The 26,438-nt window shown below is 48.5% G+C and overlaps 1 protein-coding gene across 1 annotated transcript in view; it reads left to right on the top strand.

The window, feature by feature from the left end:
- MSI2 (musashi RNA binding protein 2) overlaps positions 1-26,438 on the top strand; it is a gene marked incomplete at both ends in the record, with an annotated part of 263,463 nt that overhangs the window by 218,399 nt on the left and 18,626 nt on the right. The window contains 3 exons of the mRNA XM_009278253.2: positions 1,187-1,301; positions 9,003-9,077; positions 25,543-25,605. Coding sequence (XP_009276528.2) covers positions 1,187-1,301; positions 9,003-9,077; positions 25,543-25,605 — 253 coding nt within the window. The remainder of the gene's footprint in view (positions 1-1,186; positions 1,302-9,002; positions 9,078-25,542; positions 25,606-26,438) is intronic.

The following is a 26,438-nucleotide window of genomic DNA, read 5'->3' as shown; positions in this document are numbered from 1 at the left end:
TGAGCCCCTGCCCGCAGGCTGGCGGTGCCACGGCCAGGATGGGAGGGCTGAGGGCAGAGGGGCTGCACGTGACTGTGCCACCACGTCTGCCGGGAGCACGGCCCCGGCTTGCGGCACCCCTGCTCCCACTCTGGTCTGGCCAGGCAAGGGCCGGGGGGGAGCGTAAATGTGCAAAGAGGATCGAGGAACTGGTTGAAGAACAAAATTAGAGGCATAAAGCTCAAACCTCTGGATTCAGCCTGAGACCCTTACCCTTAAACCAGCGATTCTCATCGTGCAAACTGTACAGGTGGGGCAGACGGTAGCTTGGGGCTTCCCCGCACCCCGTGCAGGGCTGCACTGCGTGTCTGCCCATTTTCCGGTTGCTCAGGGCATGGAGTAAGGTGTAGAGCCATAGAAATGGGTCGGGATAACTGGTTAGCTCCAAACCAGCTCACCGGCACAGCCATAGCACCAGTGCCGAGGGGAGCACGGGGGCAGTGTGCTGGGGGGGGCGAGTCGGCAGTGCTGGAGAACATGGAAAAGTGCTTTATTTCTCCCTTTTCCCATCCAAAAAGAGGCTGAGAACCAGCACCCGGCAGTGTGGCTGGCGGGCTTGGGGGGCCTGCTGCCAGGTGGGGTGGGGCACCGCCTCTCACAGGGTGTTGGCGGAGACTCGCAACGTGGTTCAAGTGGCATTAAGCAACTGCAAAAGGCAGCAGGGGTAACTGGAAGTGAAAGAATGCAGATCATTTATTAATAGGGTTTACAGAAATTTTCTGCTGGGTAGAAATATTGATTCTTTATTCCTATTTTAAAAGGAGCTTTTTGTAATGATCACCAAGAGTCATTTTCTGTTATCGATTGCAATAGAGCTGTGCTGGAGACCTCCCTCCATTCATTCCACGCCCGCGAGTATCATTGAGAGTGAACGCAGCACAGGTTTTCCTTTCAGGAACACGGCAACTTCTTAAATCAGCATTTCTGTCATTTTTACAGTGGGGTTTTGCTATGTGTGTTTAAAGAGACATACACATTTGCTCTTCTAAATCCGTTTACGCTATTCTTAAAGTTCACCTTTGAGGGGGAGGTGGTGTGGGGAGGCAAATGCTAAAAATAAAACTCCCCCCTTAAGTAGATCAGTTCTGCATTTGACATTTACATGGAATTCATTTGCATCTCATTTGTACATGTTTCTGCTCAATAGGTAGAATGTAAGAAAGCACAACCTAAAGAAGTGATGTTTCCACCAGGGACGAGAGGAAGGGCACGTGGATTACCGTATACCATGGACGCTTTTATGCTAGGGATGGGAATGTTGGGTAAGTGCCGTAGCCACCACACGTCTCCCGGAGCCAGCGGCTCCCGTGTTGTCTCCCTGGTTTCTGAACACGTAAGGCGTAGGGGTGAGCAAATCCCTGCACCTGTGTGGGTGCGAGTCTAAAACTTCAGCAGGGGTGGAGTGGGGAAAATAAGCCTGTCTGTGGTAAATTATTAACTCCCCCCCCCCCCGCTTCCTGGAATATAAAAATGTGCATTTAAATGGATGTTTTAAATAGCCTGTTTTACTCTTACTCACAAAAATAGAATGATGAAAGATGCAGTGTGTTCATTCTGACTAAAAATGATCTCTCCCCTTTTTTAGAGGAATTGAATCACACATTATTCCCCTTCTTTTAAAGGTATCTTTGACAGTTCAGCATAGATAATTGAAAATCTTGCCGGTTCTTAAATGGCATGCAAGATGGAGAAAGCAGGGAGATGCGTAACAGTATAGGTTGCAACAATAGTTACAAGTTTCAAGGAGATGGAATGGTATTTTAGTCCAGAGTATTGTGTCCAGAAAATACTAATTAAATGGGATAAATGATATTTAATGGCAAAATTCTATTTGTGCATGAGGTCTATTTAGTTATAATTGGTTTTCATTTGTTTCTGCCTAGATAGTTCTTCTTTCTGCATAATGTGACAACTTCTTGATACTCTGTCCTCAGATTTACTAAGCCAAAATGCTGCTAATCCACTGCCAACGTATTTTTGTAAAACCCCATATATTTTCAACTTTCTGCTCCCTTTGTATCACTGGACTTTCCCTCGGTTGTCACCTGCTGTGTCCATAAAGCATGCATGAACGAGAGGGCATCTGGAGGTGTTCCCAGGCAGAAATGAGCCTTTCCCTGTCCCTGGTACGTGGCCCCTCCAGGATGCTTTGAATTTTCTGTCCCAGGTTTAGATGATCCCAGAAGCTGAGCACAAAAACCAGCCTTGAAAGCTGGTGCTTGGTTGTCCTGAGCTCTGCCAAGCAGGTACATGGGCTGCCTGAGATGCTGGAGGACCCCAAGGCTCCTGGAGTGGGCGTCAGGTCAGAGGACTCGGTTCCTATGAGTATCAGGCTGTTATGCTGAGATGTCTGACTTCAGGCACCGCTTGATTTGATAGGGAAAACTTTCCTGCCATGTTTGCTTTATCTCTGAATTAATAGTGTTTCTGTTCGTGTGGCTGGAGCGATCCATTTCTGGGATGTGTAATTCGGTTATTTCAGCTGATCATCTATTTTTCTGTCCCCACAGTCCACCGCCACCCTGCCCCATAGTGTTTAGAAATTGCATTTTGTGGTTAAAATATTTATCTTCTTCTAGTCAGTCTGTGATTTTTATACCTGTATGTTCCCAGTGTGCTCGAGCATGTGTACTTCATTTCTGTTCTCTTTCTTTTCCGCTTGTGGTGCCTGAGGTTTGGGATGGTGGAGGTGGTGCATGCCGCCTTGCTGGCCAGTCCCGCCCGGCTGCTGGAGGAGAGAGCCCAGGTCACCCTGGGTAGGCAAAAAGACCCAGGGCAGCATCCCTCTCCTGCTCACCGCGGGCAGAGTTGCCTCAACCCTTCTCCTCGCAGCCGGGCAAGGAGTGAATGGAGCCAGGGTCTGCCTCAGTGACCTGAAGGGAAAATTCAGCCCTCAGGTGTGGCGGGAGTCATTCCCACCGGGGCTGCCTCTCTGGAAAAAGATCGTTTCAAGCCGTAAGAAGTAAGGGAAGAAGCCCTCGGCGAGTGGATCTGCATCTGCGCAGAGCAAGCGATGCGGGTGCCTGTTGGCAAATCCCCATCCTGCTGCGGTGGGGTGGGTCAGGTCACCCCGACCGGCTCTGCTCTGGCTGGTCTTGCAACATGCTCTTATTAGATTTCAAATCAGAGTGACTTGCTCAGAATTAATGATTGATTCGTGTTGAAGGCCAGATGCTTCATTATCTGCTCTAGCTGTTTTTTTCATCTTCCAAGTTACTGCTTGCTACAGTGGCACGGTGTTAAATAATTAAGTGCTAAACAAGGAAATTGCAACACATGAGAGCAAGGCTGTCTGGATGGCCATTATAAATCCCCATTTTCAAAGGCTGCCTGTAAGAGTTGGCTTCAAGGGGGCTGATGGGCAGCGGCTCAGCGGGGAGCCCGCATCTCTCCTTCCCAAGCCCCAGCAGCTGCGCGGCGGTGGGACCCCGTCCCCACAGGGAGAGGGGCATAATTAACCCATCAAACGATGAGGCGCACAAAGTAACGTACCGCCAGAGGCAGCGTCTGCAGTAGCCGAGCGTTTTGCTGAGATCCCAGGAGGCCGGTGTCAGCCCTACCCCGTTCCTCCTTTTAGATGCCTAGCTTGACTGAAACAGAGCAATTGGGGCTGCTCTTGGAGGATTTTTATACCTGTTTCCAGAAGCCCTTGTTCAAGGTCACCTTCTCCAGATGCCATTCATAGGCAGAGGAGGGAATCAGAGGAACGAACGCATGAGACAACCCAAAGGAAAGAGCGGAGAGCAACTCCCTCCAAAGCTATTAAGGAAGTTGGTCTTTTTCATTAATCACAGCCTCCCCAAGGAGCCTGCAGCAGCCGGGGTCTAAAGGTGCGTAGGCAGCCGCTTCTGTGATGATTTGGTTGATTGGAACAAAATTAAAGTGTTCTTCTGAAAGGATTTTTTGACTCCGAGAGCGCGGGCAGGCTGAGCCTTTTGCCAGGACCGCTTCTGAGCTGTCTCGGGCTGGTCTGCTGGTGGGACACGCGCAGTCTCGGGGGAGATCAGGAACATTAATTAGCCACTCTGCATAAGGAGTGAGCTGGAGTGGTTTCAGTTGCAGTGATCTTTCTCTCCCTGGCAGCCCACCCATCAGGAAGAGCTGCTCCCCAGCCCCATGGATGCTCGTGAACAGGCACCGTGTCCCCCCTAGCAGGCAACGCACACATCTGCAGCTGAGAGGGAGCGGTTCAGTGGCTGAGAAGCTTGCCATGCGCCCAGAAGCCTCACCTCCGTCACCTGGTCCTGGTGTGCAAACCAGGAGCCCCCTCACCCAAGGGTGTGTGGGTGTCACTGCATTGCCCCACGGCTTTTTGCCCTCCATTCAGGTCTGTACCTGAAAACTTGGAAAAAAAGAGAGAAAAGAAGAAAGCAACCGAGGAGCAACATTAACAGCAGGTCGTCTCTGTCTGCCCTCCCATCTGAAGCAGCTCTGTGCATCTGGGACGTCGCAGCTGCCATTGCGGTGGTCCCAGCGGTGACGCCCAGCTCTGGAGGTCCCCGCCTCTCTGCTTGATCTGAGCTGGGGCCCCACAGCACTCATTTCTTCTGGCGATGGGCATCTTAGACTTGCTGGTGTTTAATATTAAAGTTGGACTCTTTTTAACTTGCAGTCCCCTCCAGAGAGAGGAGCGCTCGGCCAATAAAGCTTATACCCCCAGACTGCCAAAATGATGTCTGATATGAACACCAGATTTCAGAAAGTCTCTAACAGGCTGCTTATATCACTGCACAAGGCAGAGCAGGGCTCTGCATTACTGCACACGTTTAATCTAGGTAGGCTGAACTCATGCATAAAAGAAGCTTGTGCCCTTCAAAGAAAGTCATTCCTTTTTTCCATCAGACTCCATTTAATAGAGTAGCAGCTGCCTCTGAGGCAGGATTCAGGAAGGGGAGCCCTTCGTCAGCACAGACTTCCCGGGGGGCTGGCACAACTTACCAGAACCCCCCTGGGCTCCTACAGCAGCACCCGCTGTAGCCATCACTGACGAACGCGGCTGCGGCCAGCTTTACCTTAGCTCTTTAATTCCCTTGAAGAAGGAGATAGGTCAACTTTGTTGGACCAAGGGAGAAACTTCTACAGCAGATGTTTCTTCACCATAGCTGCTCCCTAGTATGTGACCACCCCCTGTGTCTGTAGGAGATGATTTTTGGTTTGCATTCCCTGGCGCCACAGGTGCTCACGTCAAGGTCACAGCATGTTTCTTTTGAGAAAGATCCTGAGCATTTTTGTTGCAGCTATGGCAGAAGGATTATGTTGCTATGCTTTGGCAGAAGGAACGTGCCTTTCCTTGCAAAGGACCTGGCGTTCCTTGTTCTGAACAACATTGGGAGACAATAATTTTCCTGCATTTACTGGAACATTTGAATTAATTTTGAAAGCAGATGTCCCCAGGCCCCAATGTGCCCAGTGTTCCCACATATTAACCATGAGCTTTGTCCATCTTGGATCACCAAATTTAAAAATGAAAAGACATTTCCATAGCCTGGTTCAGTGGTTGTGGACACTTCCCCACTTGGAGCAGAGAAGCCTTTTCTCCCTCTGGAGGTGCTGGTGGGACGGAGGGGAGTTGGGAGTCTGGCTCACGTCTCCTCCCTTTCCAGTGACCTTGTGCATGCTCCATGGCAAGCTGCTCGGTTTCCAGGGCCACACTTCCCCTGTGCAGAATGGAAGGCAGGGCAGTTTGCCCAGATTTTGTAAAATGCCTGCAGTGCTCGGGCTTTACCATGGGCCCACCAGGATGGGCTTTAGCACCAGGAACGCTGTGATGCCCTCAGGTACACTGTAAGTAAAAACATCAGTGTCACCTGTTTGCAGTTGTTTTCATCCTGGAAGCAGAGCCTTTGCTTTCCCCTGGAAGACCGTCCCTGCACTGAGCAGTTGCTTGCACGCTGCGGTGGTAATGGACTCCGTGGCCGCGTCAGGTGTTGCCTCCACCAAGAGTGTGACAGCCAGTTGAGCGTGACCGTCGGGTGGGCAGCATTGTGCTTCCAGCAGCCATCGCTCTCACCTTGCATGCCAGGCCTGCCCGGAGAGCATCCAGCACAGGGCAGGATCTGGTCCGCTGTGAGATGGGGCTCTGCAAGGCTCCAGCACATGGGCTGGAAGTTCAACCAGCCTGCAGGGTGGGTGCGTCGGACCTGCTGTCATTGATGTCAGACAGGGGCTGGGTGGAAGTGGTGGCGTGAAAGCAGTTTTGGTTGTTGGGTTTGAGTTGTGCTTCCACAGACAGGAGGGTCTTGCTTCGGAGGAGGTAATCCAGGCAAAACTTGGATTTCTGGTTTAGCAACAAGGGATAATTAGAGAGATTGATCATTCCCCAGGACTACTGAAGCAAATAAACTGTTCAGTGCCCAATGCAGGATAAGAATGGCATCTAATGGAAATGGTGGGTAGGTCAGCATGGCCATAATTTGGCTTGATGAAGCATCCACATGGGCATGGTGTTAATGCGCTGTTGATATTCAGCCAGGCAATTTCCCCTGCGCGGATCGGGCTTTGACTCGTTAGAGCAGAGCTGGGCACTGCAGCAGTAAATGAAGAGGAAAATTGAAGTAATGTTGTATTATAAATTTATTATTTCATCTGCCTGACCTAGAGAGTGTTGAGCGCTGGCGATGCAGGCGAGAGCCCCCCAGGCAGCTCTGCCAGTGCTGCTGCCGTCAGGCACAGCCGGGTTTGGCTGGGGAGAGCCGGGCTGCTGCTGCACGCTGCCCTGGGTTTGGAGGCAAATCCACCGGGGCAGGAGCATCCTCATCCCCGCAGAGCATCCCAGGGCAGGGCAGCAGAATAGATGGCATCCTGCACTGCGATGCTCGCTCCAAAAACACCACGGGTGCGTGGGCAGCTGCCATCCACTGCTGTGTTGGTCCAGTCGGGGCCATGGGGACTGCACCTGCAGCCCCTGCTCCCCAGGGCAAACCTCAGGCGCTGCCCGGCATACCGATCCCCTGCGGCCCCGACAGTCGTGAGCTGACAGGTCTGCTTCAGAGTCGTTCGAGTTGGAATAAAACTTAATTTTTTCCACTTGGCAAGGAGAGGGGCTGCGGTCGGACGCCACAGAGTGATTTTTCATGGTGGAGCTTGCAGTGGTGTTAATGGCGCTACTTACTTAGTAAACAATCCATTTATCAATATTGTTGTTTTTAAAAAAAAGGAAAAAGGGTTTGTAAAGCTTAACTCTGAAAGATCTGATTTAATGACAGAGGTGATTAATTTTTAAGGGAATCCAGCTGTTGAGCTGTGAAATAAATACACAAGGGCTAAGCGGTGTGTACATATTGCTGAAAGCCGCAGCGTGCTGTCCTGGGATTGCAGGGCTGCTTTCCCCTGGCAATGCTTAATCCCGTAATCAAAATTCATCCAAGCATTTTTATCTTTCAGTTTTAGATTATGATTAATAGTACATTATATGTATATATAAATCTAATCAGAAATGGAGGGACTTGCTGCAGCAAAAAAATAGCTGTACAATGTATGAGTATATTAAAGAATAAATAAGAGCAGAGATAGGAGACCCCCAGAAGAACCATTCAGCGTTAAAACTGTTCTCAGGGTCCAGCCCAGCTGCTGCTGTCGTCACTGCCGAGATTTCCACTGACTTCAGACGCAGTGAGAGCAAATTTTTCGTGATGGTTTCTTGGTCTGGAGAGGTCTTTCCTGGAGACTGGAGGACTCTGGGTGGACTGGCTGACACTGACGGTCAGCGGGAACGTTACGCGGCATTTATTGCACGGGAATTGCAAAGGGTAGTTCCTGTTTTTAAGAAAACCAAGCAAGGGAATGCTGAGGATCGGAAGTGAGGTTGCAATTTTAGGAAATCTGTACAGGACAGCTTGTGACATCGGCCGTACCGGTTGTAGCAAACATCTGCGGTGGGACCAGAGAGGACAACTGTTTTGCATAAGGGCTGGGAAGTTAAAACACGGGGGGGTCACAGTGTGTGACCCCTTGGCTGGTGCCAGCCCACGCACGTTTAGGGACTAGTGTGACCTCCAGCACCTACGCAAACCTTCCTGCTGCCTGGGGAGTGAAACCCCTCTCCCCTGGCCTGGTTGTCAGAGTTAACCGCCTGCGATGCTGGCAAGGCATGCACTGTGTAACGTGGTGAAACCCTTGGCCGAGCACGCGCGGGGCTGACAGCCGAGCGGTGGTACCTCTGTCCATCAAACACCCGCGGGTGGACCTCCCGCGCCCACCGCCCCCCGAGGGCTCTGCTCTCTTACCGACACTACCTTTCACTCCCAGCCGCTGTGTTAGAGCGGGCAGAGTTGCCACTTAATGCATTTACTTCAGCATCTTTATTAACAAAATGATCTCGAGTGGTATTTTTGTCATAATAAAACTTCAAAAGCTGCCTGAGGTCGGATGCGTTTCTGCGCGTATCTCAGAAATTGCTTTAGGAAGCGGTTCTCATACCTGGGTTTTTCCTGAAAAATTAAAAGCTCTTTGACTCTCTGGCTCATTGCTGTTGCTGCCTCTAACTCTTTGATGTGTTAACTGTTGTCCTTCACACTCCCGGGATAAAGAATTACTACTACCTTAATCTCCAACTGTCAATAGCTCTGAAGCAAAGTACATTCATTGTAAGCTCTCCAAATGTCAGAGCAAACCTGTGTTATGTGTTTAGCCTTAGCATTTGGCATTTACTCTTCCAGCTAACAAGTATGCACAGTCCTTGGACTTCAGATACCAAAGTGCATGTTAATTACCTGAGTGACAGGTCTCATGCACAAAGCCAGGCAGGCAAGCTCTAGATGTTTCTATCCAAGATAATAATGAAACCTTTCTGCAGTTTTGCATGAGTGGAATAAATCTCGGTTTTTAATACCTTCTGTAAAATCAAGTCTCACCCATCCTCCATGTCATTTTGCATTGTATTTAAAAACAAAAAGCCTTTATTAATCTTCAAACTTCTCTTTCTCTCTCTCTCTTTTTTTTTTTTTTACATTTCTGTGATCAAGGTTACCCAAATTTTGTTGCAACGTATGGCCGAGGATATCCTGGATTTGCTCCAAGTTACAGCTATCAGTTCCCAGGTACGTACATTTCATTTGCAGATTTACTTTTTTCCCCCCTCTTTCCTTCTTTATTTTTTTTCCTTTTTTTTAAATCCATAGCTGCAAGCTGAGACAGGCAAGTCTGCAGGGAGCATCTCACACAACAACAATTTTTTTTACTATTTTAAAACAGATATTTCTATATACATATTTTAAATACATTTTTACTAACGTGTAAATTGGTACTGGTTATTTGAAAACAAACTTCTTAAATTAAAACATAAAGCAACAGAGATAATCTAAGAGCTATTACCCTCCCTTTGATGGGTTTTTTCTTTTATATATACTACAGATAGATACACAGACAGACACACACACGCACACAGAGACTCGCACACACGTTCCCATACTATCCTGCGGTAAGTGTATACTCATTACAAGTGCAGTCTTGGAGTAAGAAGTCCAACCTTCCTGTGTTCTTTATCGATACTGCTGGTGTCCTTCAAAGGAATAGTTTCTAGCCGTGTGTTGATGGTTCGGTTTGGCTTCGGTTCGGTTTCCCCCTTTCCTTGGCGTGGCTGCCGCCTGCCGCGATGATGGTTCGGTTTGGCTTCGGTTCGGTTTCCTTTCCTTGGCGTGGCTGCCCCCTTCCCCGGCGGCGGGGCCCGGGTCGGGGGGGCGGGACGGCTCGCCGCTGCCGCCTGCCGCGGCGGTGGGACCGGGCCGGGGCGGCTGCACCGCGCTGCAGGCTGGCTGCGGGGCACAGCGGGGATCGTGAAAAGCCCTTTCCCATTCCAGCACATCCCGCAGGTGGGGCTGAAACCGCACAGGACACAGTTTCCTTTCCTTTCACCTTGGGGTTTCCCGGGCAGCTCGAACAAGCAACGCGACGCTGCTGTGTTTATGGCTTAGCTGAAGCCAACCCGGACACTGCGGCGAGGAAACCCCGGTGCGCTCTGCGTTAAATTCATGAGCGCGCTTGTTGCAGGGGTCACGCACGAGCAGTCCCACCACCGGTGCCGCGGAGCCTCAGCGGCTTAGAAGGAGAGCGGTGGGAGCACAGCTCTGCTCAGGGTAATTGAGAAACTGAGTGAGCACCGGCGGGTGCGGGGGGGGCAGCAGCTCCGTGGGGAGGAAAAACCAAACACCCTCAACGGGAAGGTCCCTTAGGATGGGTGAGGATGTGGAGGGATGCTCGGCTCTACCTGTGGCATGCTGGGGCGAAGATACAGCCTTGTGTTCGGCACTAGGTCATTAGGATGGAACCTTGCATCGGAAGCATATGTATTATTAACACCCATAAGACGAATAATGTCCTTGGGATGGTAGTTTCAGTGGAGCTGGTTTCTGCAGGACTGATAACACCAAGGGAAACAGTGCTATTAGGGGTTGTTTTCAATTGCTAAACTTCACAAATGCTAGAGCTCTACTTTAAACTCATCTGCCTCTTTCCCACCTGTGCTACCCCCCTCCCAAACCAAGCCAGGTCCGAAACAACCAGGGTGTCAGGGCTGACAGCGGGGCTGCCGGGGCGGCGTGCCGGGCAGAGAGGGTTGGCAGCGGCAGGGGGCCAGGCAGCTGCCCCTGGGGGTGACCCCGCCGCTGGCCCTGGCTGCTCCGCTGGAGCCGGTGGGCAGAGGTCCAGGCAGGCAGGGATTGCAGCCGTTAGTAGTTGAATACAAGGAGGAGGCTTCAGAAGGTGTTTGCATGTTGTCTCACGCTTTCCTCCCGGGCCCTCACAACTCCTTGTACCAGCTGATTCGTATGAGGACAGCTAAATGAGAGACACTTTTGATAAGTTAAATGATGAAAATCGGCAGAGCTTAGATGACTTTAATTATAAACATGTCTAAAAGGAACGTGTCTGCCAGCTGACAGCAGAGGTACCGTTTTACTCTAGCCCTCATTATATATGTTTTTATTAAGGGCTTGGTTTTTCAAAACAGGCCTTCCAGTTATTTCCTAGTTGTTTTCAGTCTCTTACAGAGATTGAATAAGCAGAAGAAAATCAAAGCGGGTTGTCACCACTGAAAAGCAGGTGCATCTCATTGCAGGCGCCAGTTGTGCCTTCAGGAGCAGGGCAGCAAAGGGGAGCTGCTCGGAGTCCTCCGTCGCCTTGCTTGGATTTCCCTGCCCTAAAGCTCTGCCCGTGGTGTTTGCTCCACTCCCACTCGGATAATTTTTTCCTTAACAGCAATCAGAACCGTTAATAGAGTGGTTAGGCGGGTTTTCTCAGACGACTTGGGACTCCGGTCTCCAGAAACACAACCCGTCAGAGTGGCGTGGGGTGTGGGAACCCCCCTGCCAGGAGGCACGGCACAAGGGGTTTGATGCCCATCAGCAGGACGGGGTGTCTCCCTCGCTGGAGCCAGGCGTTTGGAGAGAGGAGTGTTGGGAGCAGAGAGCCCTGTACCATGGGAGCAAAACTCAGGGTGCAAGGGAGCGTTTCGGGAGCGGGTTGGGATTTGAGGATGGGGATGTGCCAGCACTGCTCGCTCCTGCCACGGGAACAGCGGTGGAAATAAGTGCTGCTCACACGGTTGTGTCCTGCCGTGTCTCAGGTGCCTGCGTGGCTCTCCCCGCTCTCCTTTCGCCCTTCTCTGCTGGGGGGAGCTGCATCCTGCAGCACAGGGCTCCTGCAGCCCTCGCTCCCCCTCCTCCAGGCACTGGTGGGAAGGAATCGAGTAGGTAGCCTGACCAACCAGCCCTGGGGAAAGGTGTTTAGTGCCACGGGACAAATAGCATAAGCGTGGTTCCAGCACATAGCCCTCCTCAAAAGAGCCCGAACCCCCCCAACCCTTCCCTTCGCGTGTTTTGACGCTTGCAGAAGTACCCGTGGGGCCCGTGGTACAGCTGTGGCTTGGAGTGTGAGATAGGAGCATGTGCGAACCCGACGGAGAGAAATCTGAAAACTGCTTTTTTAATAAGTTGTCATGCCCAAATGCTCAGTGTCATGATTCGAAAAGAAAAATACTTGGCCGTTTCTGCAGGAGCATCCCAGGCAGCGTGCCTGAGAGCTTCGGCTGCCTCCCGCCGCCGCAGTACCTAAACAGCGGTGGTGTTGCAACCGCAGCGGTGTGTATGTATAAGTATACATATAATACATACAAATATACAGCTGTATTCCGATGGTTCATTATAGAGGAGACCTGGCAGTGCTTTTTACTACAGTACAGTTGCGTCGTGAAACCTGTTCTCCTGCACTGGTGCCTGTGCTGCAGTAAATCAGCCTGGCAGGGCGGGCTGCAGCCGGGGTCGTCCCCGGAGGGTGTCATTGCAGCCCTGTGCTGTTAGCAGTCACCATCCCACAGGGCTCTGCCCTGCGGTGCCTCGTCACCTGCCAGCGGGCGTTATTCCGGTTCCTCCTCTGGTTACGCTACCTATTTACTTTTTTACTAAAAGAAGAAAAAATTGAATGCCCATCTGAATTGAACTGTCCTGTTGGTATTTACTGTTGTCCAAGTGAAACGAGGCTACAAATGTCACGATCCACCTGTTTGCATTTCCATTTCTGTACTGGGGAGCACCGGCTGCCAGAGCTGCTGGCAGGGTCCCCTGGACGGTCCCTCCCGCATCCTCCGCTGTTTCCTATCGGCACGGGGACGTGCCCTTACTCCACGGGCGAGACACACGCAATCACTTTGGCGACTGCTCTATCTTCTCCCATCACGTTATTTTTTTCCTCTAGGCCTTTATAACTCAGTACATAGCCTTTTTTTTTTTAATTGCAATCACTCCCTTTCTGTGTCTTCTTTTTTTTTTTTTTTTAAATTTCTGGGACTTATCTTTTCAGTTTAATCTATTAATTTCTGTTCTTATTTCACTTTGCAGACTATTTGCCGATTTCACAAGACATAATTTTTATCAACTAGTTCTTAAAGATGCATAACAAATTAATCGGGGTTTACTACAGTGCTAATGAGAGAGAGAAAAAAGCCTGGGTGGTCCATGTTTAATATCAATGTCCACTGAAAAATTGCTGCTCTTACTGGCTGGTTTGATTGACTGGACTTTTTATTTTATTTTTATTTTTTTAAAGGCTCCATATCCTCACTGCTTTGAGTTTGCTTTTTATTTTTTTATTTTTTTAATTTTTTTTCCTCTGCTTTGTTATGAGTTTTTAATGCCCACTTGGAATGTAACTCACAAGGATTGGGGTTAGGGGCGTTATGAAGGCATGACTTCTCACAAACTTCTTAGAAATAATTTTATCAAGGAAGCAAAAATGATGATTGGGTCTCATAAGCAGCCCCAAAGAGAGATATTGGCGCTTTTTAACACAGAGACGTTCAGCAGTAGCGCAAATCGTAATTAGGGTGGAGGGAGACCAGCGTCTCCTGTCACTAGGATCATTAGCAACGCAGGGTTTAATTATTCAAAACGAGTGCCCTGCGTCCGCAAGCGTGACCCTGTGGTGCTGGCGGCTGCAGGCGTAGCAGACCCACGCGTGTTTTCTCCTGTTTCGTTCGCTTTGGGTTGGTGGCTCTTTCTAGAGCTGCCGTACTCAGGCAAGGGCCATGGCTAGAAGCCACCAAAAAAAAGGGCTTAGGCAGTTACTGCACCTCCCGCAGCAATCCCTGCCCCAGCTCCGAGCCACTAACCACCCCCTCGTCTTGCAGCCAGCGATGCTCTCGCATACTCCGTGCAGTCGCTTCTACTTCCAGACTTTGCTTGCAAATCATGGGCAAATCATTTAAATTTTGGCAAGAGGGACGTGCTTTCCCCCGCGAGCTTAAGCTATATCGCGCCTCTCTATCTCCACCCAAATCGCAGAAGAGCTGCAAACCTATGTGATAATGCCTCCATCCATTGGCTTTGTTTTTAACGAGACCAGATTCTGGACTTTTGGGTAGAAAACACACATCGTATTTAAATTCCGTTTTTCTTTAAGTGTTTCTACCCATTTTATAAGTTTGTGAGAAGTAAATTGCATGCTTACAGTAGAACTGTAATGCATTTTAATGTTTGTTAATCCACTTGTTTAAAATGTCAGTGTCAAAGGCTCTACAATACACGGCTATGCTGTTCATTTCATTAAAGATGCTTGATGTAATAATTGGTTAGTTTTCTTTTTACTTTTCTGCAGGCAATAGCTTTTTTTAATCTGTATGGCTTCTTATTATTTTGTTTGGGTTTTTTTGCTATGAATTGCTTTGCTTTTGTGAACTTGTCTTAGTGTGCATGATTTGCAAACATTTCGGCTATTGTGAATTTTCTCATTTTTTGTAAATAGTCCATCTGTGCTTTTCTTTTTTTCTTTTTTATGACTTTTTTCCTGTAAGTAACTGAGGTAGAAAATAATAATAAATTGTTTACAACGGATATGCTGTGTTGCTGCTCTCTTAGCTTGCAGTTTTAATATTTTGGTTTGGACGCACCAAATAACCAGTACCAATGACAATTTAATAAAAGAATAAAACAACCATCACTCAAAGTGTGTGACCCAGTGTTTGAAGAATCTGCAGATGAACGGTTACATACGAGGTGTGTTTACAGCAAAAATTAAACCCCCAAAAGACGACAATGCGCTTGTAACTGGGGGGAGAGGAGTGACTCCGTGTTAACATTGCAGTATTCCCAGCAGTCTGATCTTCCACCGCTGTGGTCAAAGCAGTCCGTGCCAGCGACCGAGGTGGGTTTAAGCATCGAACCCATAAGCGTATTAGAAACCCTTGTTGCAAACTCTCCAGCACTAACGTGCAGGAATCTGTTTCTGCTGTTTGGAAATTGAAAGGAAAATCAGGTAACTCTTGTGGCTGTGAGGAGGTCCCTGGCTGGGGTGGCAGCCGGTGTTCTTGGTGCAGACCCTGCGGTGGGACGGGTACCGCTGGCCGTGCCTGCAAGGGCAGGGACGTTGCCATCACCGTGTTTATCTCAGTTATACGTTCTTCCATCATTACCTGGATGTGTGGGGATTGTCAAGGTTACTTAGAAGCCTTCAGCTCAGGAATTTCATTTTTTTTTTTTAATTAAGGGTTTGTTTGCTTGTACGTTTGTTAAAGCTTATTAAAACCTTTGTATATGGGGAGAGGTGGGAAAAACAAATATTTTCACAAACTTTTCAGAGCTCAGGGAAATACACTTGCTTATTAATAACGGTACTGCATAGTCCACGAAGCCCAGCCTTGGGTCATGCTCCTGCAGTGCCTGGTGCTGTGAAAATGCAACGCAAGATCAGTTCAAAGTCTAAACTGATGTTTTTCGTTATTATGAGAGCATTTACAACCAACTTTCTGTTAATCTGTAGAGCTTAATTTAGTTTCTTCCCTGATACCAGTCACAAATTGTTCACTTGTCGGCCATCAGTGCTGGGCAGGAAGGTATTCTTGTGTAAAAGTTATTTGTGATGCTTGCCTAGTAGGTCTAATAGTTATTTTCTGGGTCAGGAAAAGGAGCTGGTACCAAAGACAAGGGTAATTATTATAATAATGACATGTTTAAGGCTTCTTTTTCATAGTGTCTGAGAGAAGGAGGTGAGGTAAGAAAGTTCCTGTGTCCGTTATTTAGGACACCCAGCAATATTAGGAAGCTGCAAGTTACGTTGCTCCTGCAGGTCTCACTCTTGGTCAATAACCTCTTACGGGGAGTGCAGCTGGAATGGGAGGGATGAATGAATGGAGTGTTTGTAGCTTCAACATACTGCAAAGCTGACCGATTCATCTGTAGCAAGGTGTGGTGGTACAAGGCAATGGCCATACTCGGGAGGTGCAGCTTTACCGTGTGGAGTGCGGTCTGGCACGGTTTTGGAGTTGCTACGTTCAGCTCACCAGAAGGAGCATAAACCAAATCCCCACAAAGGACTTAGCTGTAATTCTGCCAGTTGATGTCAGCCAAGGTCTGGCTCCCAGCGTGATGTGCGTGGTGCTTCAATGACCCCGAGCCACGTTCCCGTGTACGTGAGCACCCAACTGTCTGCTCTGGTGATGTAAAGCGATTTTAAAGTGGAGATGCTGCCTACACATGGTTTCTTTACCAGTAGGGAGTAATGAAGTTAGTATTACTAAGACCCAACTCTGTAAAACACTCTTTTAAAGCACTGGTACACAAGTCTAAGACTTGTATAACACTTAGTAATGGGAGCAAAGTTTGTCTGGTCATGATACCTTAATGACCAAACTTAACATTAAGAAGGAAGGAGAAATCGCTGGCAGCTACAAAATAGAAGGAGGAAATACAAAATATATTTTAAATTGTCTATTCAGTTAGTTAAGCCTTGTAACAGTGAGAGATGCGGAACGAAGCTGGAAATGTTTCTCACTCCTTTGTCTAACCCCTTCTTAACTGCTTAAAATCTGCTCTAATCATCCCTGCGCTGCATGCTTTTTTCCACCTAAAACACATTACTGCATCTGCATGGCATAAAATGGTTTACAAAGTGCATTTGAAATCTGCTAGAACCACTTTAATTACCACTCTTCAAACCTCTCCGTTTCAGCCTCCATCAGTGAAAACAAAGACTATAGACTGGACCTGTTTTAAAATTAAGATTTTGGGTTTCTTTTGCTGGCGGAGGGCAGGCTGAAGAGGGACCATTCACATTACAGGTGCATCCCTGGAGTGAGGAGCAGCTGGAACTGCAGACGGCAAACTGAGAAATTAATATGGCAAAGCCCATAAATTTCCAGCCAGAAGGTGCTCCTTCAAGTTCTGCTTAGATGACAGCAGCTTTTGTTTTGACGCAGCAAAAAATGGTATCTAGAGCTGTTCCCTGAGTCGGAGCAGAACTTAAGCAGCTTTGCCTCTTGGGCACATTTTTTCTGAGAAGAGTTGCATTTTTTTAATGTTGCAGAGAATTGCGTAAAATTCCTTTTTCACCTCCCATTTCCCCCACCCCTTAAAATAATCTCCTGGATATTAAATTTAAGGTGAGGTTTTCAAGAGATAAGCTGTTGATCTGAGTCGGTGGTCCAGCTTCCACGGCAGCAGGTCAGTAAAAATGCTGCCCCTTCTCCTGCCACGTCACCTCTGTGCAAGTGAGGTTGCTCTTAAGGCTTCCCCAAACAGCATGTCTGGCTAAGGACCAAAACTGCCCAGGTCCTTCGTTAGGTTTTGCTGTACTGATGCCTTGAATAACTGCTTGAGCAATAAGAACATTGTGAACATTGAACTTAAATGCTGGTTGTCCTATTCTCAGCGCTCACTGATCCATGCATGGAGTCTGAGAGAGGCTTTAAAACTTCGGGGTCATTGCCCTGGAAATGAGTGATCGGGAGGAGAGAAAAGGGAAAAGAACCCCAAACCTACCAGTCTCTCCAGGTCTCTCAGGAGCTTTTTGCATTTTGGGGTGATACTGCAGCGACAGAGCTCCTGAGCGATCGCTTCTGCTGCAAACAGGCCACAGCTGCAGCAACTGGGAAATGTAATGAGGGTAATTATTCACAAGAGTAAAGAGGCATAACGCAAACACACGTGTATGGAAGAAAACATGGATAACCCTATAGAAAGAAGAACGTGGGCTGGTAATGCCAGTTCTGCTGTAAGGAATTCTACGTGTCCGAGTTAGCCGGAGCACGACGGCTAGCCTGCTTTTATGCCTTATGCCTCTGTAGATACAATTTTTAACTGTAAAGCTGTTAAAAATTGGGAGCTGGGAGTTGCAAAGAACTTGAAGAGATTAGGTACTCCTTAAAGCACAAAAACATTCAAATGTGAATGTTTTTCAATCACATTTAGTAGTAGGATTTCAAGCTGATAAGTAGCTTCCAAGTCCTCCTTTGCCCAGAAGCGGTAATACGTAGATGCTGCAGTGATGCCCTAAAGGTTTCTGGGCTCAGCATCACAATCCTCTCCTCTCGCCTTTTTTATAATGTGGATTATGACAAACCCAGCGGCAGTCCCTCCAGCAAGGCAGTGAGAAGTTCCCCGTCTCTGCCAGCGACGGCTGTTGCGCTTGGTGAGCCGCAGTGTCTCTCTGAGAGGGGCAGTCATTCGCGACTTCAGAACACGTAGGTTGTGGAGAATTTCCTACCCTCTGATAACCTTGTCCTCTGATTAATTACCTTCTCTTTTACATAGTTGCCTCTCATCTGCGTTGAATTCTTTCCAGCTTTAGCCTCCAGACATGAGTTCTTTTTATGCCTTTGTTCATCGTCAAGGATCTGTCTTTTAATAATACTTATCCAGATAGTTTAGATCATTCATAAAAATTTAAGCAAGCGGTTTAACCAAATAGCTCATTTTCTATACCATTGAAGCAACTGAAATGAGGCTTGAAGCGAATCAGTGCCACTTTGCTGAACTTTAAATGTATGCCTTAATGCGGTTCCATCTAACCTGCCCTTGTTCATTCAGCAGCAGGTGACTGAAATTCAGAGCTTCTGTGCTGCGTGACAGCTTGGGTACAGTGAAGTCACAGGTATTCCTTCCCCTGCAGTGATCGTTTCATTTATACTTACCTTGTTTATTAAAAATCGATAGTAAATGTTTGGCTTTGGGCTTTAAAATGAGAAATGCTTTCATCGGAGCGATCAACTTAATATTAAACAGAATTACTTGCTTTTAGGAAGTGATTTGGTTGAGATTCTCTTTCGTCCACATCAGCTGCATTCACTTGAAGCTCATAATTCTCCGTGTTTCACGAGAATCCAGATTACATATTGAGTTCGAGTGTTGGATGGTGGGAGGTATAGTTTTCATAGGACACATCTGAGAAGTATAGCGGATGCCTTGAAGCTGCTATAGGATAGGAACAGTTTTTAAGTAGAGTAAATAAACTAAATCAGCTACCAGCTTTCGCTTTTCGGTTTGCGTTTTTTTGAATAAATAGTTTTCTTAGAATAAACTATTTGCCTTTGAGAAGTTTCCCAGTTTTCTGTACGGTGAAATAACTGCAAAAGGGTTATTACACTTGAAACGACACAGAATGATAATTTGGAGACAAACAAGGCTTTGTCTCACTGATGCCTAAAGTAATTACTGGGCAAAAGTGCATCATTCTCATTTTAAAAACCGTGGCCTGAGAGTGGTAAACAGCTGAAAAATGGGTCGTTTACTGTACGTAAAGTGGAAGTGCCAAATTTTAAATTAACTATATTTGGGGTTTATTGTTTTGTTGAAATTCCAAAGCAGAAATATTTGTTCATAATAACATCCATCTGCAAACACGCATCCAGTGTGAAGCGCGTTACGGGTGTCTGACGTTGAGAATTCTACAGAATCTTGCCACGCGCTGTACATTTGAAGCAGCAGATGACTCTGCCTTGAATAACGCAGTGGGCTGCTTAATGAGGTTTCCATTATGCGTGATGTGCTGTATCTGAAGTTTGCTAATTTTCTGACCTGGTGAAATAGATTTTGATAAGCTTGATGTAACACAGCATATAAAGACAAAGGGAAGCTCTTAATGGGGCTGTCACAATAAAGGACTCTGAGCGGGCTTGGAGATGCTAAAAGTGTTAATAGAATTGATCAAAAGCTTAGGAAAGAAATTCTCCATTTCCATGGAGATCTGCCCTGCACCTTGCGTGGTCCCTTCTGTTTGCTGTTGCGTGGACGGCGCTATCCCACTTCTTTAAAGACAAAGCAGGGTCACTGGTGGGAAACACGAGACAATTCAAGCAGGGCTTGTAGCTGCCTCTGCGTTTGCTTCCTACGGACTTTGGGAGAGCTTCGGTAGAGTCTTCAATCAAATCCCAAAGAGTTAATTGCTACTAAACCGTGAGAACGAGTTGTGAATGATTTGGTGGAATCCCGATCTTTCATCAATTCTAGATAAAATTTGATTTCTCTGGGTATATATATTCTCTAAATAATGAGATAAATAATTTGGTTGTTAATCTAAAGCTTAAAATGATAGCAGGTTTTTTTCTTTCTCATTCTTGTTTCCTTATAGAAGGGGAGGGGGAGTCTGAGTCAGAGAGGCCTGAAAGATGAAGGTTTTAAACACAAAGGGATTGTTTTGGGATGGAGCTTTCCCTTGTGCGTGCTCACCATTAAAGGCTACATTTTTGTCCAATAAATTGGACCCACCCCTGCCTGCCTTCAAAAAAAAAAAAAAAAAAAGCTACCAGGATTTTCTGCTTTATGGGTTTGAGTCTCTGATACTTTTGAAATGAAGCCTAAAGATCCTACAAAGAGGATAACACTGCCTAATGGAAAGAATAATGCAAGCGAGAACCCATTTGAAACGACAGCTGTGAGCCTCGCGAAGCTTTTCTGTGCTGATCAAAGCTGCTGGTAACGTTGTTTGAAAAGAGGGTATCAGTTTCCCCCTCTCCTTTTCCCACTCAACCTGCAGATGATTTTATGTTCCAGACTTTGCACTTTTTTCCTGGGAGATCAAGTGAACCTCCTAGATGACCCATGTTCAGATCAGCGCGCTGGGGAGCACCATCGGCGTGAGAGGCGAAGTGTTTTTGGGGGGATATAGCCTCAGAGCTCGATCCCCCTTGTGCGTAGGGCCCTCCGAAACGCCCCGCACAGAGACGCGGTGACTTTGCGAGACTGAGCCGCAGTGGTCAGCTCTTCTGCTAATGTGTGCAAATACTCCAAACAATCCGTAAACAGAGAGGAAGGATTTTGCTTGCTAGGCACAGTTTTATGGTGGCTTTTATTTTACTCTCCATGCGTGTCCCATAATGGTGGTTATTGTCTGAAGTCCGGTGCTGGAGTCAGGTGATGATTTGAGCATCTCGGCTTCCGTTTTCATTCTTGTCTTAAATCCCTATGCTTATTACTAAAGTCTAAACATACGACCTCGTGTGCCCCAAGTGCTTTAGCCATTAGAAGCAGAGAAAATTCTTTGCATGATATTTTTTGATATAAGAACTAATTTCATGGTCTTTGTGACTTCTTTTTGGTTTGATTCCTATTGTCTGGCTGTTTGTGGAGGATGGGGTCTTGTGTCCTTTGGGGATGCAAGATATTTGGGGGCTGAACGGAGCAGAGCAGGTCTGAAGGAGTCAGTGATATCTCATAGAGAAAGTCAGGGCAGCACGCTCGGAGGAAGGGGGTGTAAAATGCTTCTTGTGTTTTTCACTCGCTCCTGGTTGCCTTGTAGCCAGCTTCAGGCTGGGGTAAAGGAGAAATCGGTGGTTTGAGAAGGGAACGATCCCACTGGAGCGGGAGATGGAGCAGGGCAGAGACCTGTGGAGGGAGCGTGCCCTTCACCGGGAGCCCTTGAGCCCCTGTAAGGACTGGCCCCGCTCAGGCACTGTAGCTCTTGCCAGATTTGTTCACAAAGGCCCTGGAAGATCCGCTAAATCCTGGGCTCTCGGCATTCTCTGCTCGGTAATGCCGAGTGCAAGACGGCAGGGCTGGGCGCTGCCAGCCCAAATCCAGCCCTGCTGCTCCTGGGCGTGCGCCACCCCTTGATCCTCCCCTTCTCCCAAACTTACTTGTGCCTTGGAGAACGCAGTTGCTTGCAGCAGCCATTGACTAAACCTGTGACCTTAGGGCAAAGCATTTAAAAACAGATGTGTCCATCTTCCCTTGCACGAGGCTGCTTCAGTATTTAAAGTGAAACTATTGATGCAGGAAGCAGAAAAATATATCTGTGAAAAATTGAAGTCCAAATACTGGCTTTAGCTCATTCAGAGCAATAAGAGAGCATGAAATTGATGTGAATCCTCAGGGCTTTCCTGGACAGTGTGTGAGCCCATTGCAAAATGTTTATTGTAAAAGATCTTCTAATTGCAATGCCTAAAGTGGGCACTTCTGTCCTTTTGAACAGCTTTGGTATCTTGTTTTCTCTAGGCAATTATAAGCAGCGGATACACAAAGAAGGACAGGGATCGTTTCGGCAGGAATCGGAATGCCTTAAACAAACGTGATGAATGAATTGATCTCTCCCTCCCGCCCCTTTTGATTTTCCAGTTGACTTCAGAGAGCAGAGGGCTCGGAGGGAGCCGGGCTGGCACCGGCTGCGCTCCCTGCCTCTCCGGCAGTGGGATCGTCGCTGGGGGTGGGATCCAGAGCACACTGCAGTCGATGCTCCTGTTGACTTCAAGGCGCTCTGGTCTGGGCGCCCATTCCTGGCACCCAGTTACCTCCAAGCCACCTGTTAAAAATCAACCGGGAGCGTGCAAGCCCCTCGGCAGCTGGCTACAGGGTGCAGAGAGCCTGCTGATACCCCACAGCCCTCCCTGGCCCCTGGGGTCCCCCCACGCCCAGCAGTCCTGCATCCCTAAAGCCACTGCTGTGTCTCCCGGAGAAGCCTGCACTTGCCAGGCCTTGCTAAGGGAAAGCAGCGGCACTGGCACGTCACACGCTGGGCTCTGCCGGTTAACGCTTCTCCTTGCCCCCTGCTCCGGCCCTCGGAGGTGTCCCCAGTGCCCCATGCCGGGGTCCCCGTCAGTCAGAGCGGGATAGATTGCATCCACCTCTGCTGCTGCCTGGGGAACAGCACCCGGGAAGGTGCCGCTGGGACTCAGTGGCTGCATTCCACCCTGTTTTAAATGCTGATGCCAGGGGAGGGGAATGTGTGGAGGCAGACAGCCTTGCCAAAGCATCAGTGTGGTCTGGGGGACCAGCAAGAGGCTCCATGGACAAGCAGGTTCCTTCTCGGGGCCTGGAAACCAGCAAAAGTGCCTGCTAATGCTTTCCTCTTCACTAAAGAGCCACAGATACCTCAGCTCTCAAATTTCAATAAGATGGTGTGACAACACAGGCAGAAGGGTGGTAGAGGCAGAAGTTTCTTGCAGTACACGAAGTGGGTTCAGTGTTAATTGCACTGTCGCTGTAGTCCTACTCTTTGAAGTCTTCTGGTGTAGAAGTTTATAAACGGTGGGAGGTGATAATACAGTGTGACCGAAGTGCTTAAATAATGCTCTAGGGTTGGTACAAGGGGAATTACAGAGATTAGTGGTGGAGCTTGAGACCAGAACCTGCGAGAGCCCGGCTGCACCCTTGGCTGTCTGCAGATGTCTTTCTCAAGCCATTTTGCTTCTTTGTGCCTCGTTTTATCCCGTCTGTGACGTGGGGACAGCATCAGCTGCCGATCACTGCTGAGAGGTTCGGGAGCAAACAACCACATAAGTACGAAAGTAAGTTAGCACAGTTGTGAGACGCCGCACAGCATTAATGCGCTCAACGTTTGTGTGATGACAGGGAAATTTGTTTTCAGCTGAACGAGCTGATTAATGCAGTGCCTGGCAAATGTCATTTCAATGTGGGGGATTGATTACTTTCAGTGCGTTGGATTGATTTAGGGATCCTCCAGTGATGTGAGTCTGTATCGGTAAGCAGGTTTTTGCCAATCTTGATAATCAATCCCTGTTTCCGTCTCCCACTTCTGCAGCCGTAAGGGCCCTGCAGCTGCCGCTCCGCCTCCGCCCGGCCGACCGGCCACAGCGTTCCCGGGCAGAGCGCGAGCAGCCGATCACACTTGAGTTGTTTGGAGTGCCATGTCGCGCAGATGCTTCTGTCTCAGAATTGGGATAATAGCTTTCTTTGGGGGTGGAAGGATTAATTCTTCACACATCTGTCCACTGGAATGCAATAACAGATCCTTTGTTCAGGCTCTTTCTGTGGAGTGCCTTCTCCACCCTTGTTATTTCATTCTTCTTTTGCATGGCAAAACTTTTTGTCCTGCATTTCAAACAGATACTGAGCGTCCCTGGCAGTTGAACAAGAGAAACAAACTTTCCAGCCCTGTTTTTCATGCTGTTTTCAGGGGATGCTTGGTGATTTGAAGGGTATTTGATTGATTTTGGCAGAGGCATTTTAGTCTGTGGAAAATCCACAGCTCCTCTGATCCCTTATGGGTGGTTTAGGGAGCCCCTGGAGCCTCCAAATGAGAGATTTGCTGGTGGCCAGCTGGTCCTGGACGTGCCATGGGAACGCTGAGGACTCTGCTCTCGGGACGTGCGCCGTGGTGGGCAGGGAGAGGCTGTAGGGACGGTGCCAGCTCCGCTCCTGCCTAACCCACAGTGGGAGGGCTCGGGGCTTGGCCTAGGCATGGTTCTGCATGAAAATGAAGCCCCAGAGCCTCAGCCCTTGTCCTGCAGATGCTTTCCCTGCTGTTTGGAGGCTGGGTTGACTCTAACACCGAGGTCTTCTCACTCCAGCATATCGCAGCTCCAGCCCTAAACGTATGTCAGGGGACCCGACCAGGGTCGATGGCTCCATCACCAGCAAAAGGGAATTTAGCGCTTGGGTATTTGGTTATAATATCCCCCAGTCTGGATGTTTTTCCTGCTGCATCCCACTCCACAGAGATTATAGCAGTTCACCAACATAATAAAACCAAACAGATTCACATCGGCATTAAGGAGCAGGATTTGCTGTGCAGCGCATGGGCTCTGCGCATGGGGAGCAGCAGCAGACAGCAGCCTGGGGTAGCTGTGCATACATTTACCTATACTATTTTTTTTCCCCCCAACAGCCCTATTACCATATTTAAATGCAAGTATGTCTTTTTTTAATTGATGTTTTAAGTAGCTTCAAGTCACTCTAGCCTAGTTGTTCTCTGCTCCTTTCCCCCTGGTAGATTACCTGTAGCTGAGACGATAGTGCTAGAGGTAGCGGGCTTGTAGTCTGCTGATTTCTCTGGGTCTCGCTCTCTCTGTTCCTCCAGCTCGCTGTTCTCTTTTTCTGTTGCCTCAGTTGTTTTTCTGTGGTTCTTCAGCATTGCAAAGCAGCTGTGATCAATGTCCTGGAGCGCGCTCAAGGGGCATGTCCTGTGGCGGTGACTACCCCTGGGGTTGTCCTGTCGGGCGCCAGGAGCGGTCGGAGCTCCCCAGGGACCAGGAACCTCCGAGGGTTTTGTTGACTTTGCAGCAAGGGGGTTTGGGGTTCTTGCTGATCACCTGGACCTTGCCATTGCCCTCTTAAAATACGTATATTTAAAGTCAGAGCCTCTGGCAGATCTTTTTAATATTAATTAAGTAATGAAACTAAAACTGCAATCTTGCTAGCAGCATTTCATTCATCTGTAAGCGCTCGGTCCCCCTGTAGCAGGGTGTATGTCTTAGAGCTCCTTGATCTGCGGCTGTTTTGCTTTCAAGAGCTTTTTTTCTTTCTTTCTTTCTTTTTTAAATTACATTCCAGTGAATTTTTTCTGCTTGATCCCAGCAAATCTGTGATCTTGACATGAGGACCTCCTCATATTTTCCATTACTGCTATGTCTGTAGATCAGCACGTTATTATCACTTGCAAATAAGCAAAGAACAGAATTCCCTCGTTGTTTTGCGAAGCGGTCTGACCCTAGCCGTTTGAGAGTACGGAGACATAAGCTGAGCGCTGCAGGCTCTGCCGCCAGTCTATCTGCCCCGGCACCTCGGCTTTCGTGGCGTGCCGTGGCCAGGCGTGCCATCAGCGGCACGTGCCGCCACGTTCCTCTTCTGCCAAGGGGATTTGGGCCACCTTTGTGCCGGCAGAGACCACTGGCAGTGGGCACCCGGCGAGGGCTCGGCTCTTTCTAAAAACAGTGCCCGTTGATGGCATGGAGAGCCGGGATGGCGACCTCTGGAAACGCCGTGCCCTCGGCGGCCGCCCCACGCCCCGCAGAGACTCGCGGTACCCGCTGGCTTCTTTCTTTACCCTTCTCCTTTTCTCCACGGCCAGGTTTTCCGGCAGCGGCTTATGGACCAGTAGCAGCGGCAGCCGTGGCGGCAGCAAGAGGATCAGGTAGGGGGGCCCGTGGAAGAGCAAACCCTCAGAGTGCAGGGTCAGGTAAAAGCTCTGTCGGTATTCTGTGTGGCTGCAGCTCTCCATCATTTCTCTGATTTTCCTCACACTTATCCTGGGGACCTGAAAACAAACGATCAAAAAAAAAAAATTATATAAAAAATAAATAATCAATCCCAAACCAAACCCAAACTACAAGCAGAGGCCACGGGGCCTGGAGCACCTTGCAGGAGATTGATGTAAGAACTGCCAAAACCAGGGTAGATATTCTGATTTGTTTCTTTATTTATTCCTTTATTATGTTGGTTTCTTTGGTTTTTTGGTTTAAATTTGAGGTTATAAAGGACACCCCAAAAAAGTTAATTTGTGTTTTTGAAAAAAGTTTTCATTTCTCATGGAAAGCTGGCACTGGGGTGAGGCGGCGGCGGCGGCCCCGGGTGCGCGTCCTTGGCGGGGCATCCCCGCGGAGAGGGGACATGTCCCCTTGGGGACGGCGTCTTCTGCCTGCGCAGGGCGAACGCCGACGCTCGGGCTGTCGGCACCGAAGCGCCGCTGATAGTTCGCCGGCCCTGCCCGCTTCGAACCCCAGCCTGCTTTCATGAGGAACGTCAAAGCTTTTCTTCCTGTCCTTCTGAAAACTTTTATTTTTTTCCCCTTAAGGGAAATAAATAAATCGTTGCCAATTACCGTTCTTACCTTAGGTTTTAAATTTAGCTACACACGTGAATTAGTGCTTTGCTCAGGTAATTAAGTGTTCAGTACAGCCATCAGTGAGCTGTTGGCTCGGCAGCGCCCGCTGCCGCCTCGCCTCCCCGGCCTGCCCAAATCAAGCC

Source organism: Aptenodytes forsteri, unplaced genomic scaffold (assembly GCF_000699145.1).
Source record: "Aptenodytes forsteri isolate BGI_AS27 unplaced genomic scaffold, ASM69914v1 Scaffold66, whole genome shotgun sequence".
NCBI lineage: Eukaryota > Metazoa > Chordata > Aves > Sphenisciformes > Spheniscidae > Aptenodytes > Aptenodytes forsteri.
This window is presented reverse-complemented; position numbering and strand designations above follow the sequence as displayed.